Genomic DNA, 15,764 nt, shown 5'->3' on the forward strand with positions numbered 1-15,764 from the left:
CCAAAAAATTCCAGTGATTCCAATGAGCCAAAAAATCCCAGAGATCCCAATGATCCCAATGGTGCCAAAAATCCCAATAATCCAAATAATCCAAATAAAGAAAAGAGTTCTATTAATCCAAGAAATCTCAATAACCCAAATTATCCCAAAAATCCCATTAATTCAGGGAATCCCAATAACCCAAATAATCCCATTAATCCCAATAACCCAAATAATCCCCATTATCCCAATTATCCAAATAATCCCAATGAGCCCAAATAACCCAAATAATTCCATTAATTCCAGGAATCCCAATAACCCAAATAATCCCATTAATCCCAATTATCCAAATAATCCCAATGATCCCAATTAGCCCAAATAACCCAAATAATTCCAATAATCCAAATAATCACAATAATCCAAATAATCCAAATAATCACAATAATCCAAATAATCCAAATAATCACAATTATCCAAATAATTCCAATAATCCAAGAAATCCCAATAACCCAAATAATTCCAATAACCCCAAAAATTCCAATTTTCCAAATAACCCAAATAATCCCGATTATCCCAATAATCCCAATAACCACAATAACACCAAAAATTCCCAAAAATCCTAAAAATTCCAGTGGTCCCAATGGTCCCAATGATCCCAATGGTGTCAATGATCCAAATAATCCAAAAATCAAAAGAATCAATTCGGGGCCAGCCATGGGTGAGTAATGCCAAAAATAATCCAGAAATTCCCAAAAATCCCCAAAAATTCCAGTGATCCCAATGAGCCAAAAAATCCCAGAGATCCCAATGATCCCAATGGTGCCAAAAATCCCAATAATCCAAATAATCCAAATAAAGAAAAGAGTTCTATTAATCCAAGAAATCCCAATAACCCAAATTATCCCAATAATCCAAGAAATCCCAATAACCCAAATAATCCGAATGATCCCAATAGTCCCAATGACCCAAATAATCCCATTAATTCCAGGAATCCCAATAACCCAAAAAATCCCAAAAATCTCAATAACCCAAATAATCCCCATAGTCCCAATAACCCAAAAAATCCCAAAAATCTCAATAACCCAAATAATCCCCATGTTCCAAATAACCCCAATAGTCCCAATAACCCAAAAAATCCCAATAATCCCAATAATCCCAATAACCACAATAACACCAAAAAATCCCAAAAATCCTAAAAATTCCAGAGATCCCAATGGTTCCTGTGGTCCCAATGGTGTCAATGATCCAAATAATCCAAAAATCAAAAGAATCAATTGGGGGCCAGCCATGGGTGAGTAATGCCAAAAATAATCCAGAAATTCCCAAAATTCCAAAAAATTCCAGTGATTCCAATGAGCCAAAAAAATCCCAGAGATCCCAATGATCCCAATGGTGCCAAAAATCCCAATAATCCAAATAATCCAAATAAAGAAAAGAATTCCATTAATCCAAGAAATCTCAATAACCCAAATTATCCCAATAATTCCAGAAATCCCAATAACCCAAATTATCCCAATAATCCCATTAATTCAGGGAATCCCAATAACCCAAATAATCCCCATTATCCCAATTATCCAAATAATCCCAATGAGCCCAAATAACCCAAATAATTCCATTAATTCCAGGAATCCCAATAAACCAATTAATCCCCATTATCCCAATTATCCAAATAATCCCATTAATCACAATAACCCAAATAACCCAAATAATCCAAGAAACCCCAATAACCCAAAAAAATCCCATTAATTCCAGGAATCCCAATAACCCGAAAAATCCCAATAATTCCAGAGATCCCAAGAGTTCCAATAATCCAAAGAATCCAAGAAATCCCAATAATCCAAGAAATCCCAATAACCCGAATAATCCAAATGATCCCAATAGTCCCAATAATCCAAATTATTCCAATAGTCCCAAAAATCCAAATAATCCAAATAAAAGAATTCCATTAATCCAAGAAATCTCAATAACCCAAATTATCCCAATAAATCCAAGAAATCCCAATAACCCAAATAATCCGAATGATCCCAATAGTCCCAATGACCCAAAAAATCCCATTAATTCCAGGAATCCCAATAACCCAAAAAATCCCAAAAATCCCAATAACCCCAATAATCCCATTAATCCCAATAATCCAAATAATCCCCATTATCCCAATTATCCAAATAATCCCAGTGATCCCAATTAGCCCAAATAACCCAAATAATTCCAATAATCCAAATAATCCAAATAATCACAATTATCCAAATAATTCCAATAATCCAAGAAATCCCAATAACCCAAATAATTCCAATAACCCCAAAAATTCCAATTTTCCAAATAAACCCCAATAACCCTAATAATCCCAATTATCCCAATAATCCCAATAACCACAATAACACCAAAAATTCCCAAAAATCCTAAAAATTCCAGTGATCCCAATGGTCCCAGTGATCCCAATGGTGTCAATGATCCAAATAATCCAAAAATCAAAAGAATCAATTCGGGGCCAGCCATGGGTGAGTAACAACAAAATAATCCAGAAATTCCCAAAAATCCCAAAAAATTCCAGTGATTCCAATGAGCCAAAAATATCCCAGAGATCCCAATGATCCCAATGGTGCCAAAAATCCCAATAATCCAAATAATCCAAATAAAGAAAAGAATTCCATTAATCCAAGAAATCTCAATAACCCAAATTATCCCAATAATTCCAGAAATCCCAATAACCCAAATTATCCCAATAATCCCATTAATTCAGGGAATCCCAATAACCCAAATAATCCCATTAATCCCAATAACCCAAATTATCCCAATAATCCAAGAAATCCCAATAACCCAAATAATCCCATTAATCCCAATAACCCAAATAATCCCCATTATCCCAATTATCCAAATAATCCCAATGAGCCCAATTAGCCCAAATAACCCAAATAATTCCAATAATCCAAATAATCCAAATAATCCCAATAATCCAAATAATCCAAATAATCACAATAATCCAAATAATTCCAATAATCCGAGAAATCCCAATAACCCAAATAATTCCAATAACCCCAAAAATTCCAATTTTCCAAATAACCCCTAATAATCCCAATTATCCAAATTATCCCAATAACCACAATAACACCAAAAATTCCCAAAAATCCTAAAAATTCCAGTGATCCCAATGGTCCCAGTGATCCCAATGGTGTCAATGATCCAAATAATCCAAAAATCAAAAGAATCAATTCGGGGCCAGCCATGGGTGAGTAATGCCAAAAATAATCCAGAAATTCCCAAAAATCCCCAAAAATTCCAGTGATTCCAATGAGCCAAAAAAATCCCAGAGATCCCAATGATCCCAATGGTGCCAAAAATCCCAATAATCCAAATAATCCAAATAAAGAAAAGAATTCCATTAATCCATGAAATCTCAATAACCCAAATTATCCCAATAATCCCATTAATTCAGGGAATCCCAATAACCCAAATAATCCCATTAATCCCAATAACCCAAATAATCCCCATTATCCCAATTATCCAAATAATCCCAATGAGCCCAAATAACCCAAATAATTCCATTAATTCCAGGAATCCCAATAAACCAATTAATCCCAATTATCCAAATAATCCCATTAATCACAATAACCCAAATAATCCAAGAAACCCCAATAACCCAAAAAATCCCATTAATTCCAGGAATCCCAATAACCCGAAAAATCCCAATAATTCCAGAGATCCCAATAGTTCCAATAATCCAAATAATCCAAGAAATCCCAATAATCCAAGAAATCCCAATAACCCAAATAATCCAAATTATCCCAATAGTCCCAATAATCCAAATTATTCCAATAGTCCCAAAAATCCAAATAATCCAAATAAAAGAATTCCATTAATCCAAGAAATCTCAATAACCCAAATTATCCCAATAATCCAAGAAATCCCAATAACCCAAATAATCCCAAAAATCCCAATAACCCAAATTATCCCAATAATCCCATTAATTCAGGGAATCCCAATAACCCAAATAATCCCATTAATCCCAATTATCCAAATAATCCCAATGATCCCAATTAGCCCAAATAACCCAAATAATTCCAATAATCCAAATAATCACAATAATCCAAATAATCCCAATAATCCAAATAATCCAAATAATCACAATAATCCAAATAATCACAATTATCCAAATAATTCCAATAATCCGAGAAATCCCAATAACCCAAATAATTCCAATAACCCCAAAAATTCCAATTTTCCAAATAAACCCCAATAACCCAAATAATCCCAATTATCCCAATTTTCCCAATAATCCCATTAATCCCAATAACCCAAATAATCCCAATTATCCAAATAACCCCAAAAAATCCCAATAACCCAAATTATCCCAATAATCCCAATTAGCCAAATAACCCCTAAAAAATCCCCCCAAAAAAATCCCCCAAAAGATCCAAAAAAAAATCCAGAAAAATTCAAAAAAAATCTCCAAAAAGTCCCCAAAAAAATCCCCAAAAATTCCCTAAAAAATTGCCCAAAAATTAAAAAAAAATCTCCAAAAATCCTAAAAAAATTCTCAAAAATCCCTAAAAAATCCCCAAAAATTCCCAAAAAATCCCCCCAAAAATCCCCCCAAAAATCTCAAAAAATTTCATTAAAAATCCCCAAAAAATCCTCCAAAAAATCCCCAAAAAATCCCCAAAAAATTAATTAAAAATCCCCCAAAAGTCCTAAAAAAATTCCCCAAAAATCCATAAAAAAATCCCAAAAAATCCTCCAAAACTTCCCAAAAAATCCTCAAAAAATTCCCCAAAAACTCCCAAAAATCCCAAAAAAATCTTCAAAAAATTTCATTAAAAATCCCCAAAAAATCCTCGAAAAAAATCTGTCAAAAACCAAAAAAAACCCACCGAAAAATCCCAAAAAATCCATTAAAAATCCTCAAAAAATCCCCTAAAAATCAGAAAAAAGAAGTAAAAAAATCCTCAAAAAATCTCCAAAAAATCACCAAAAATTCCCAAAAAAATTCCCAAAAATTCCCCAAAAATCCATAAAAAATCCTAAAAATTCCAAAAAAATCCCCCAAAAAATCCTCAAAAAATCCCCCAAAAATCCCCAAAAAATCCCCAGAAAATCCCCCAAAAATTAATTAAAAATCCCCAAAAAGTCCTAAAAAAAATCCCCAAAAACCCCAAAAAATCCTCCAAAAAATCCTCAAAAAACCCCCCAAAAAATCCTCAAAAACCCACCAAAAAATCCAAAAAAATCCATTAAAAATCCTAAAAAATCCCCTAAAAATCAGAAAAAAAGAAGTAAAAAAATCCTCAAAAAATCTCCAAAAAATCCCCAAAAATTCCCATAAAAATCCTAAAAAATTCCCGAAAAAATCCCCAAAATCCCCAAAAAATCCCGAAAAAAATCCCCCAAAATTCCACAAAAAAATCCCCCAAAAATCTCTAAAAAATCCCCAAAAAATTCATTAAAAATCTTCAAAAATTCCCCAAAAAATCCCCAAAAAATTCATTAAAAATCAAAAAAAATCCCCAAAAAATTCCCTAAAAAATCCCCAAAAAATCCCCAAAAAATCCTAAAAAATTCCCAATTTTTTAATCCATTTTTTTTCTGGTTTTTTTTTTGTTTGTTTTGTTTTTTATTTTCATTTTTCTTCCAGAAGTTCAGACAAAGAAAGTCCGAAAAGTCCCTCCGGGTTTGCCCTCCTCAGTAAGTACCTGAAAAATTCAATTTTTTGGGTTTTTTTGGGGGATTTTTTTGGGATTTTTTTGGGATTTTTTGGGGATTTTTTGGGATTTTTTAGGGATTTTTTTGAGATTTTTTTGAGATTTTTTTGAGGATTTTTTTGAGGATTTTTTTTGGATTTTTTGGGATTTTTTAGGGATTTTTTTGAGATTTTTTTGAGGATTTTTTTGAGGATTTTTTTTTGGATTTTTGGGGATTTTTTGGGATTTTTTTGAGGATTTTTTGGGGATTTTTTTGGGATTTTTTGGGATTTTTGGGGGGATTTTTTGGGGAATTTTTGGGGATTTTTTGTGTTTTTTTGAGGGATGTTTTGGGATTTTTTAGGGATTTTTTTGAGATTTTTTTGAGATTTTTTTGAGGATTTTTTGAGGATTTTTTTTGGATTTTTGGGGATTTTTTGGGGATTTTTTGGGGATTTTTTGGGAATTTTTTTAGAATTTTTTTTGATTTTTAATGATTTTTTGGGGGATTTTTGGGGATTTTTTGGGATTTTTTTTGGAAATTTTTTGGGGATTTTTTGGGGAATTTTTTGGGATTTTTTAGGATTTTTTTGGGGATTTTTGGAGATTTTTTTGGGATTTTTTGGGGATTTTTTGGGGATTTTTTAGGAATTTTTGGAGGATTTTTTTGGGATTTTTTGAGGATTTTTTTGGGAATTTTTGGGGTTTTTTTGGGGATTTTTTGGGGATTTTTGGGGGATTTTTGGGGATTTTTTTTCATTTTTTGAGGATTTTTTGGGGATTTTTTGGGGGATTTTTTGGGAATTTTTTTAGAATTTTTTTAGAATTTTTTTGATTTTTTAATGATTTTTTTGGAATTTTTGGGGGATTTTTTGGGATTTTTTTTCTGATTTTTGGGGGATTTTTGGAGATTTTTTGGGGGATTTTTGGGGATTTTTTGGGAATTTTTTGGGATTTTTGGGGATTTTTTGGGTAATTTTTTTGGGGGATTTTTTGTTGATTTTGTGGGGAATTTTTGGGGGATTTTTTGGAGATTTTTTGGGACTTTTTGGGATTTTTTGGGGATTTTTTTTGGAAATTTTTTGGGATTTTTTAGGAATTTTTTGAGGATTTTTTAGGGATTTTTTGGGAATTTTTGGGATTTTTTTGGGATTTTTGGAGATTTTTGGGGGGGATTTTTTGGAGATTTTTTGATGATTTTTTGGGGGATTTTTTGGGAGTTTTTGGTGATTTTTTTGAGATTTTTTGGGATGTTTTGAGGATTTTTTGGGGATTTTTTGGGAATTTTTTCGGATTTTTTGGGGATTTTTGGAGATTTTTGGGGGGATTTTTTGGAGATTTTTTGATGATTTTTTGGGGATTTTTTTGAGATTTTTTGGAGATTTTTTAGAGATTTTTTTGGGATTTTTTGGGGGATTTTTTAGGAATTTTTAAAGGATTTTTTTCGGATTTTTTTCGTGATTTTTTTAGGTGATTTTTAGTGAATTTTTAGAGAATTTTTAGGGATTTTAAAAGGATTTGGGGGGGATTTTTTAGGAATTTTTTGAGGATTTTTTTGTGATTTTTGGGGGAATTTTTTAGGGATTTTTTAAGGATTTTTTGGGAATTTTTTCTGAATTTTTTGGAGATTTTTGGGGGATTTTTTTTAGAATTTTTTGGGATTTTTTTGCGGAATTTTTGAGGATTTTTTGGGAATTTTTGGAGGATTTTTTAGAGATTTTTAAGAAATTTTTCGTGTTTTTTTGGAGATTTTAAAGGATTTTTAGGAGGGATTTTTTAGGGATTTTTGGGGATTTTTTTCTGAATTTTTTCTGATTTTTGGGGGGGAATTTTTGTGGATTTTTTAGGGATTTTTAGGGAATTTTTTTCCAATTTTTTTTCTGGGTTTTTTTTGAGATTTTTTGAGGAATTGTCTCGATTTTTTTGCCAATTTTCACCCTCAAAAATCCAAATTTTTTTTCCTAAAAATCCCAAATTTTTTTGTCATTTCAGGACCAAAAATCCCTTTTTTTTTGGACAATTTTAGTGCCAAAAAATCCAATTTTTGGGACAATTTTAGTGCCAAAAAATCCCATTTTTTCACTGTTTTTCCCCCCAAAAAATCCAATTTTTGCTCCAATTTTGCTCCCAAACCCCCTAAAAACTCCCGGTTTTTTTTGCCCAGCCCCTTCCCCACCCTTTTAAAACTCTAAACAATTTATAAAACGTATAAAATGTAATAAAATTTTCTATTTTTTGCCCAGGTTTACGCCCCGTCCTCCGGTGGAGCCGATTTCAATCGAGACTCGCCGGGATTTCCCAGTTCCAAATCTGCCAATCCTGGAGGGGCCTTTCCCAGCTCCTTCTTCATGCAAGGTGAGATTTAAAATTGTTAAAAAATGCTAAAAATGTTCCCAAAAAATAAATAAAAATTTAAAAAAAAAAAATTAAAAAAATTGTCAAAAAAATTCAGAAAAAAAAAGCCAAGAAAATGGTGAAGAAATTGCCAAAAATTTAAAAAAATTCCAAAAGAATCGTGAAGAAATTGCCAAAAAATCAGAAAAAAATTGCCAAAAAAGTGCCCAAAAATTCAAAAAATAGTGATAAAAAATTGACAAAAAATTTCCTAAAAAATCCCCCAAAAATTGCGAAAAATTAAAAAAAAATCCTAAAAAATTCTGAAAAAATTCCTAAAAACGTTTCCCAAAAATTCTCAAAAAATTCCAAGAAAATGCCCAAAAAAGTCCCCAAAAAAATCTCAAAAAATTTCCCAAAAAATTCCAAAAAAAAATTCCAAAAAATTCCAAAAACTAAAAAAATCCCAAAAAATTCCCAAAAAATTCCCCAAAAAATTCTCAAAAAATTCCAAAAAATTCCCCAAAAATTCCTAAAAATTCTCAAAAAATTCCCAAAAAATTCTCAAAAAAAATCCTAAAAAATTCCGAAAAAATTCTCAAAAAAATCCCCCAAAAAATCCCCAAAAATTTCAAAAAAATTTCCAAAAGAATTCAAAAAAATTTCGCAAAAAATCCCCTCAAAAATTCCCAAAAAATTCCAAAAAAATTCCCGAAAAAATCCCAAAAAATTCCCCAAAAAATAAAAAAAAATCCCAAAAAATTCCCAAAAAATTGCCAAAAAATTCCCAAAAAATTCCTAAAAAATTGGCAAAAAAATCCCAAAAAATTTGCCAAAAATTGGAAAAAAATCACCCCAAAATTCCAAAAAAAATCCCAAAAAATAAAAAAATAATTAAAATAAATTGTCAAAAAAAACACCTAAAAAAATCCCCAAAAAATCCCCAAAATGTGGAATTTTTATTGTTCCAAATCTGCCAATCCTGGAGGGGCCTTTCCCAGCTCCTTCTTCATGCAAGGTGAGAGAAAAATAGCCTAAAATATTCCTAAAAACATCCGAAAATATTCTCCAAAAAATTAAAAAAAAATTTAAAAAAATTGTCAAAAAATTGAGAAAAAAATTGAGAAAAAATGGCGGAAAAATCGTGAAAAAATCCAAAAAAATCCCCAAAAAATTCAGAAAAAATTTGCCCAAAATTCAAAAAAAAATCCAGAAAAATCCCCCCAAAAATTAAAAAAAAATTCCAAAAAAATCCCAAAAAAATTCTCAAAAAAATCGAAAAAAATTCTCCAAAAAATTCCCCAAAAAATCCTAAAAAATTCCCCAAAAATTCCCTAAAAAATCCCAAAAAAATTTTCAAAAAATTCCCAAAAAATTCCTAAGAAATTCTCAAAAAAAAATCCCCCAAAAAATCCCCCAAAAATAATAAAAAACCCCAAAAAATCCCCCAAAAAATCCTAAAAAATTCCAAAAAAATTCCGAAAAAATTTCGCAAAAAATTCCCAAAAAAATTTCAAAAAAATTCCAAAAATTAAAAAAAAAAAATTCCCGAAAAAATCCACAAAAAATCCACAAAAAATTCCCTAAAAAATAAAAAAAAAATTCCCAAAAAATCCCAAAAAAATCCCCCCAAAAATTAAAAAAAAATTCCAAAAAAATCCCAAAAAAATCTCAAAAAATTCCAAAAAAATTCTCCAAAAAATTCCCCAAAAAATTCAGAAAAAATTCGCCCAAAATTCAAAAAAAAAATCCTAAAAAATTCCCCAAAAATTCCTAAAAAATTCTCAAAAAAAATCCTAAAAAATTCCCAAAAAATTCCAAAAAAAAAATTCCAAAAAATTCCAAAAATTAAAAAAAAAATTCCGAAAAAAATCCCCCAAAAATCCCCCAAAAATTCCCTAAAAAATAAAAAAAAAAAATCCCAAAAAATCCACAAAAATTCCCCAAAAAATAATAATAAAAAAAATCCTAAAAAATTCCCCAAAAATTCCTAAAAAATTCCCAAAAAAAATCCAAAAAAATTGCGAAAAAAATAGCAAAAAAAAGGCAAAAAATGCCGAAAAAAAGAATCCAAGAAGTTCCAAAAAAATAGAAAAAAATCCCCCCAAAATTTACCAAAAAATTCTAAAAAAATTCTAAAAAAATTCTCCCAAAAAATTACAAAAAAAGTCCCAAAAAAATCCCAAAAAAATTCCCAAAAAATTTCCCAAAAAATTCCCGAAAAAATCCCCAAAAATTCCTAAAAAATTCTCAAAAAATTGTAAAAAAAATTCCCTAAAAAAATCTCAAAAAGTTCCCAAAAAATTCCCAAAAAATCCCAAAAAATTTCCCAAAAAATTCCCAAAAAAAATTTCCAAAAAAATTCCCGAAAAAATCCCCCAAAAATTCCTAAAAAATTCTCAAAAAAATCAGAAAAAATTCGCCCAAAATGCAAAAAAAATCCTAAAAAATTCCCCAAAAAATTCCCCAAAAAATTTCCTAAAAAATTCTCAAAAAAATCCCCCCAAAAATCCCCAAAAATTCCCAAAAAATTTTCCAAAAGAATTCTAAAAAATTTCGCAAAAAAATCCCCCCAAAAATTCCCAAAAAATTCCAAAAAATTTCCAAAAAAAATCCCGAAAAAATCCCCAAAAATTCCCCCAAAAATAAAAAAAAAAATCCCCAAAAATTCCCAAAAAATTCCAAAAAAATTGGCAAAAAATTCCTAAAAAATTGGCAAAAAAATCCAAAAAAATTTGCCAAAAAATTTGAAATAAATCCCCCCAAAATTCAAAAAAAAATCCCAAAAAATAAAAAAATCATTAAAATAAATTCCCAAAAAAATTCCCAAAAAAATCCCCCAAAAATTCCCCCAAAAAATCTGAAAAAAATCCAAAAAAATTCCCCAAAAAATTCCAAAAAAATTCCCCAAAAAAATCCCTAAAAAATTCCCCAAAAAATTCCCAAAAAATTCAGAAAAAATTCGCCCAAAATTAAAAAAAAATCCTAAAAAGTCAAAAAAAAAAAATTCCCCAAAAATTCTTTAAAAATTCTCAAAAAATTCCAAAAAATTCCCCAAAAAAAAAAAAAAAATCCTAAAAAATTCCCACAATATTCTAAAAAAATTCCCAAAAAAATTCTCCCAAAATTCCCCGTAAAATTCCAAAAAAATCCCCAAAAATTTCAGAAAAAAATTTAAAAAATTTCGCAAAAAATCCTCCAAAAATTCCCAAAAAATTCAAAAAAAAATTCCTAAAAATTGCCCAAAAAATCCCTAAAAAATCCAGAAAAATTCAGGAAAAAACTGGGAAAATCCAAGAAAAATCTGGGAGAAAATTCAGAGAAATTTGGGAGAAAATTTGGGGGAAAAAATGGGAAAATTCCGGGAAAATTTGGGAAAAAAAATCCAGAAAAATTCAGGGAAGTTGGGTGGAAAAATCCCAATTTTTGGGCAAAAAAATTCGCAATTTTTGGCTCATAAAAACTCCAATTTTTGGACCCAAAACTCCCTAAAAAATCCCAAATTTTCGTCCAAAAAATTCCCAATTTTTCATCCAAAAAATCCCAATTTTTGGACCAAAATCTCCCCAAGAAATCCCAAATCTGGGGCCAAAAACCTCTTTAAAAATCCCAATTTTTGGACCAAAAACTCCCTAAAAAGAATCCCAAATTTTGGTCGAAAAACTCCCCAAAAAAATCCCAAATTTTGGCCCAAAAAAATCCCAATTTTTGAGCCAAAAACCCAAAAAAAATCCCAAATTTTGGTCCCAAAAAAATCCCAATTTTTGAGCCAAAAACTCCCTAAAAAAAATCTCAATTTTTTGGCTCAAAAAAATCAGAATTTTTGCTCCAAAATTCCCCAAATTTTCACTTAAAAATCCCAAATTTCCACCCAAACTCCTCGAATTTTTTCTCAACTCCTTCTCCTCCTCTTCCCCCACCAAAATTTCATTAAAATATTTTAATTTTTTAGCGATTTTAAGTGTTTTTTGTGTCTTTTGTGTTTCCAGACGGGCACCACGGCGCCGACCCCTGGAGCGGCCAAAGCGCCTACGGGGGAATGTTGGGAAATTCTTCTCACATTTCAAATTCCGCCACTTATTGTAGTCTCCACCCTCATGAAAGATTGGTGAGTTGATTCCTAAAAAAATCGGGAATTTTTGGGAATTTTTTGGGAATTTTTTGGGAATTTTTTGGATTTTTTTTGGATTTTTTATGAATTTTTTTCGAATTTTTTTTGGATTTTTTTGGGATTTTTTTCCAAACTTTTTTCAAATTTTATAGGATTTTTTAGTGTTTTTTTAAAGGAGAATTTTAGGGATTTTTTGTGACTTTTTAGGGATTTTTTGGGAATTTTTAGGATTTTTTTTGGATTTTTTATGGATTTTTTGTGAATTTTTTCGCGATTTTTTGGGAATTTTTGGGGATTTTTTGGGGGAATTTTTGGGAATTTTTAAAGATTTTTAGGAGATTTTTACGAGGGATTTTAGAGGAAATTTTGAGGATTTTTTGGGAATTTTTTGGGAATTTTTGGGAATTTTTTAGGAATTTTTAGGATTTTTTACAGATTTTTTTTGGATTTTTTTCACGAATTTTTTTGGAATTTTCACGAATTTTTTTGGATTTTCGAAGGATTTTTGGGGATTTTTTTAGAGGGATTTTAAAGGAATTTCGTGGAATTTTTTTGGAATTTTCTGGGAATTTTTTAGGAATTTTTTTGGGAATTTTTTGGGAATTTTTAGGAATTTTTTTGGATTTTTTTGTGAACTTTGCGATTCTTCTCACATTTCAAATTCTGCCACTTATTGTAGTCTCCACCCTCATGAAAGATTGGTGAGTTGATTCCTAAAAAAATCGGGAATTTTTGGGAATTTTTTGGGAATTTTTTGGGAATTTTTTGGATTTTTTTTGGATTTTTTAATGAATTTTTTTCGAATTTTTTTCGGATTTTTTTGAGATTTTTTCCCCATTTTTTTCCTATTTTAAAGGATTTTTTAGTGGTTTTTTAGGAGGTTTTTAGAGGTGTTTTAGGGAATTTATGGGAAATTTTTGGGAATTTTTAGGATTTTTTTTTTGATTTTTAATGAATTTTTTTCGGATTTTTTTTGGAATTTTTTGAGATTTTTTTCCCATTTTTTTTTCAATTTTAAGGGATTTTTAGTGGTTTTTTTAAAGGAGAATTTTAGGGATTTTTTGTGATTTTTTGGGAATTTTTTGGGAATTTTTAGGATTTTTTTTGGATTTTTTATGAATTTTTTTGGGAATTTTTTTTGCCATTTTTTCTGCGATTTTTTGGGGATTTTTTGGGAATTTTTGGGAATTTTTTGGGAATTTTTTAAAGATTTTTAGGTGATTTTTAGAGGGATTTTAGAGGATTTTTTAGGGAATTTATGGGAATTTTTTGGGAATTTTTTGGAATTTTTTGGATTTTTTTTGGATTTTTTTATGATTTTTTTCGAATTTTTTTCAGATTTTTTTGAGATTTTTTTCCCATTTTTTTTCCAATTTTAAAGGACTTTTTTAGTGGTTTTTTAAGGAGAATTTTAGGAGTTTTTTAGACAATTTTACGGAATTTTTTGGGAATTTTTTGGGAATTTTTAGGATTTTTTTTGAATTTTTTATGAATTTTTTTGCGATTTTTTTGCGAATTTTTCGTGATTTTTTTTGTGTTTTTGTGGCATTTTTTGGGAATTTTTAAAAGATTTTTTTGTGATTTTTTAGGGATTTTTTGGGGAATTTTTGAGGAATTTTTTTGGGATTTTTTTGGAATTTATAGAATTTTTTTTTAGGGATTTTTTAGGGATTTTTAAGGGATTTTTAAGGAATTTTTTGAGGAATTTTTTGGGGATTTTTTGGGATTTTTTTGGGATTTTTTCAGGATTTTTTTAGAGAATTTTTTTAGGATTTTTAGGGATTTTTAAGGGAATTTTTAGGGATTTTTTAGGGAATATTTAGAGAATTTTTTAGGATTTTTTAGGGGATTTTTTGGGATTTTTTTAGGAATTTTTTGGAGAATTTTTTGGGATTTTTTTGGGATTTTTAGGATTTTTTTTAGGGATTTTTTTGGGATTTTTTTGGGGATTTTTTGAGGTGGCCTCATGAAAGATTGGTGAGTTGATTCCTAAAAAAATCGGGAATTTTTTAGGATTAATTTGGTGGTTTTCGGGTGTTTTTACGATTTTTTTTGGATTTTTTGTGAATTTTTTTTGGTATTTTTTGTGAATTTTTTCGCGATTTTTTTTTAGGATTTTTACAGGATTTTTTTGATTTTTTTTTTTCCAATTTTATAGGATTTTTAGTGGTTTTTAAAAGGAGAATTTTAGGGATTTTTTGTGACTTTTTAGGGATTTTTTGGGAATTTTTAGGATTTTTTTTGGATTTTTTTATGGATTTTTTGTGAATTTTTTCGCGATTTTTTGGGAATTTTTGGGGATTTTTTGGGGGAATTTTTGGGAATTTTTAAAGATTTTTAGGTGATTTTTAGAGGGATTTTAGAGGATTTTTTAGAGAATTTTTGGGAATTTTTTGGGAATTTTTTGGGAATTTTTTGGATTTTTTTTGGATTTTTTAATGAATTTTTTTCGAATTTTTTTCGGATTTTTTTGAGATTTTTTTCCCATTTTTTTCCAATTTTAAAGGACTTTTTTAGTGGTTTTTTTTAGGAGAATTTTAGGAGTTTTTTAGACAATTTTATGGAATTTTTTGGGACTTTTTTGGGAATTTTTAGGATTTTTTTGAATTTTTTATGGATTTTTTTGCGATTTTTTTGCGAATTTTTCGTGATTTTTTTCGTGTTTTTGTGGCATTTTTAGGGAATTCTTTTGGGAATTTTTAAAAGATTTTTTTGTGATTTTTTAGGGATTTTTTGGGGAATTTTTGAGGAATTTTAATGAATTTTTAGGGAATTTTTTTGGGATTTTTTTGGCATTTTTAGGATTTTTTTAGGGATTTTTTAGGGAGTTTTTAGGGATTTTTTAGGGAGTTTTTAGGGATTTTTTAGGGAATTTTTTTGGGATTTTTTAAGGGATTTTAAAGGAATTTTTTGAGGAATTTTTTTTTATTTTTTAGGAATTTTTTGGGAATTTTTTAGGAATTTTTTGGGAATTTTTTAGGGATTTTTTAGGGAATTTTTTGGGAATTTTTTAGGGAATTTTTTTGGGATTTTTTAAGGATTTTAAAGGAATTTTTTGAGGAATTTTTTTTTTAATTTTTTAGGAATTTTTTGGGAATTTTTTAGGCCTTTTTTAGGGAATTTTTTGGGGATTTTTTGGGATTTTTTAGGGAATTTTTTAGGGATTTTTTTAGGGAATTTTTTTGGGATTTTTTGGATTTTTTAGAGGTTTTTTTTAGAGATTTTTTAGAGATTTTTTTTGAATTTTTAGGGATTTTTTAGGGAATTTTTTAGGGATTTTTTTGGGGATTTTTTTGGGATTTTTAAGGGAATTTTTTAGAGAATTTTCAGGAATTTTTTAGGGATTTTTTTAGAAAATTTTTAGGGATTTTTTAGGGAACTTTAAGGAATTTTTAGGATTTCTGAAGGATTTTTAGGACATTTTTAGGGAATTTTTTAGAGAATTTTTAGGAATTTTTTTGGAATTTTTTAGAGTTTTTTTAGGGAATTCTTTGGAGGATTTTTTTGGACTTTCAGGGAATATTTTAGAGAATTTTTTTGAAATTTTTAAAATTTATTTTAAGGGGATTTTTTAGTTTCGTGTCTCTTTTTTTCAGGTTTTTCACCTTTTTTTTTGGCGATTTTAAATTTTTTTTTTTATTTTTGGGAGGAATTTTTGGGGCATTTTT

The 15,764-nt window shown here is 29.1% G+C and overlaps 1 protein-coding gene across 10 annotated transcripts in view; it reads left to right on the top strand.

Annotated features, from left to right (window-relative positions):
• Positions 1-15,764, top strand: part of LOC310922836 (transcription factor 4-like) — a 71,703-nt gene that overhangs the window by 39,217 nt on the left and 16,722 nt on the right. For 9 of the 10 annotated variants that reach the window (XM_083883711.1, XM_083883709.1, XM_083883715.1 and 6 more), the window contains 3 exons: positions 5,606-5,655; positions 7,895-8,006; positions 11,975-12,093. In XM_083883711.1, the coding sequence (XP_083739837.1) occupies positions 5,606-5,655; positions 7,895-8,006; positions 11,975-12,093 (281 nt within the window). The remainder of the gene's footprint in view (positions 1-5,605; positions 5,656-7,894; positions 8,007-11,974; positions 12,094-15,764) is intronic. The other variant, XM_083883713.1, reaches the window with a different exon arrangement.

The sequence above is a fragment of the Zosterops lateralis genome (genome assembly GCF_965231275.1).
Source record: "Zosterops lateralis genome assembly, chromosome: Z".
NCBI classification, from domain to species: domain Eukaryota; kingdom Metazoa; phylum Chordata; class Aves; order Passeriformes; family Zosteropidae; genus Zosterops; species Zosterops lateralis.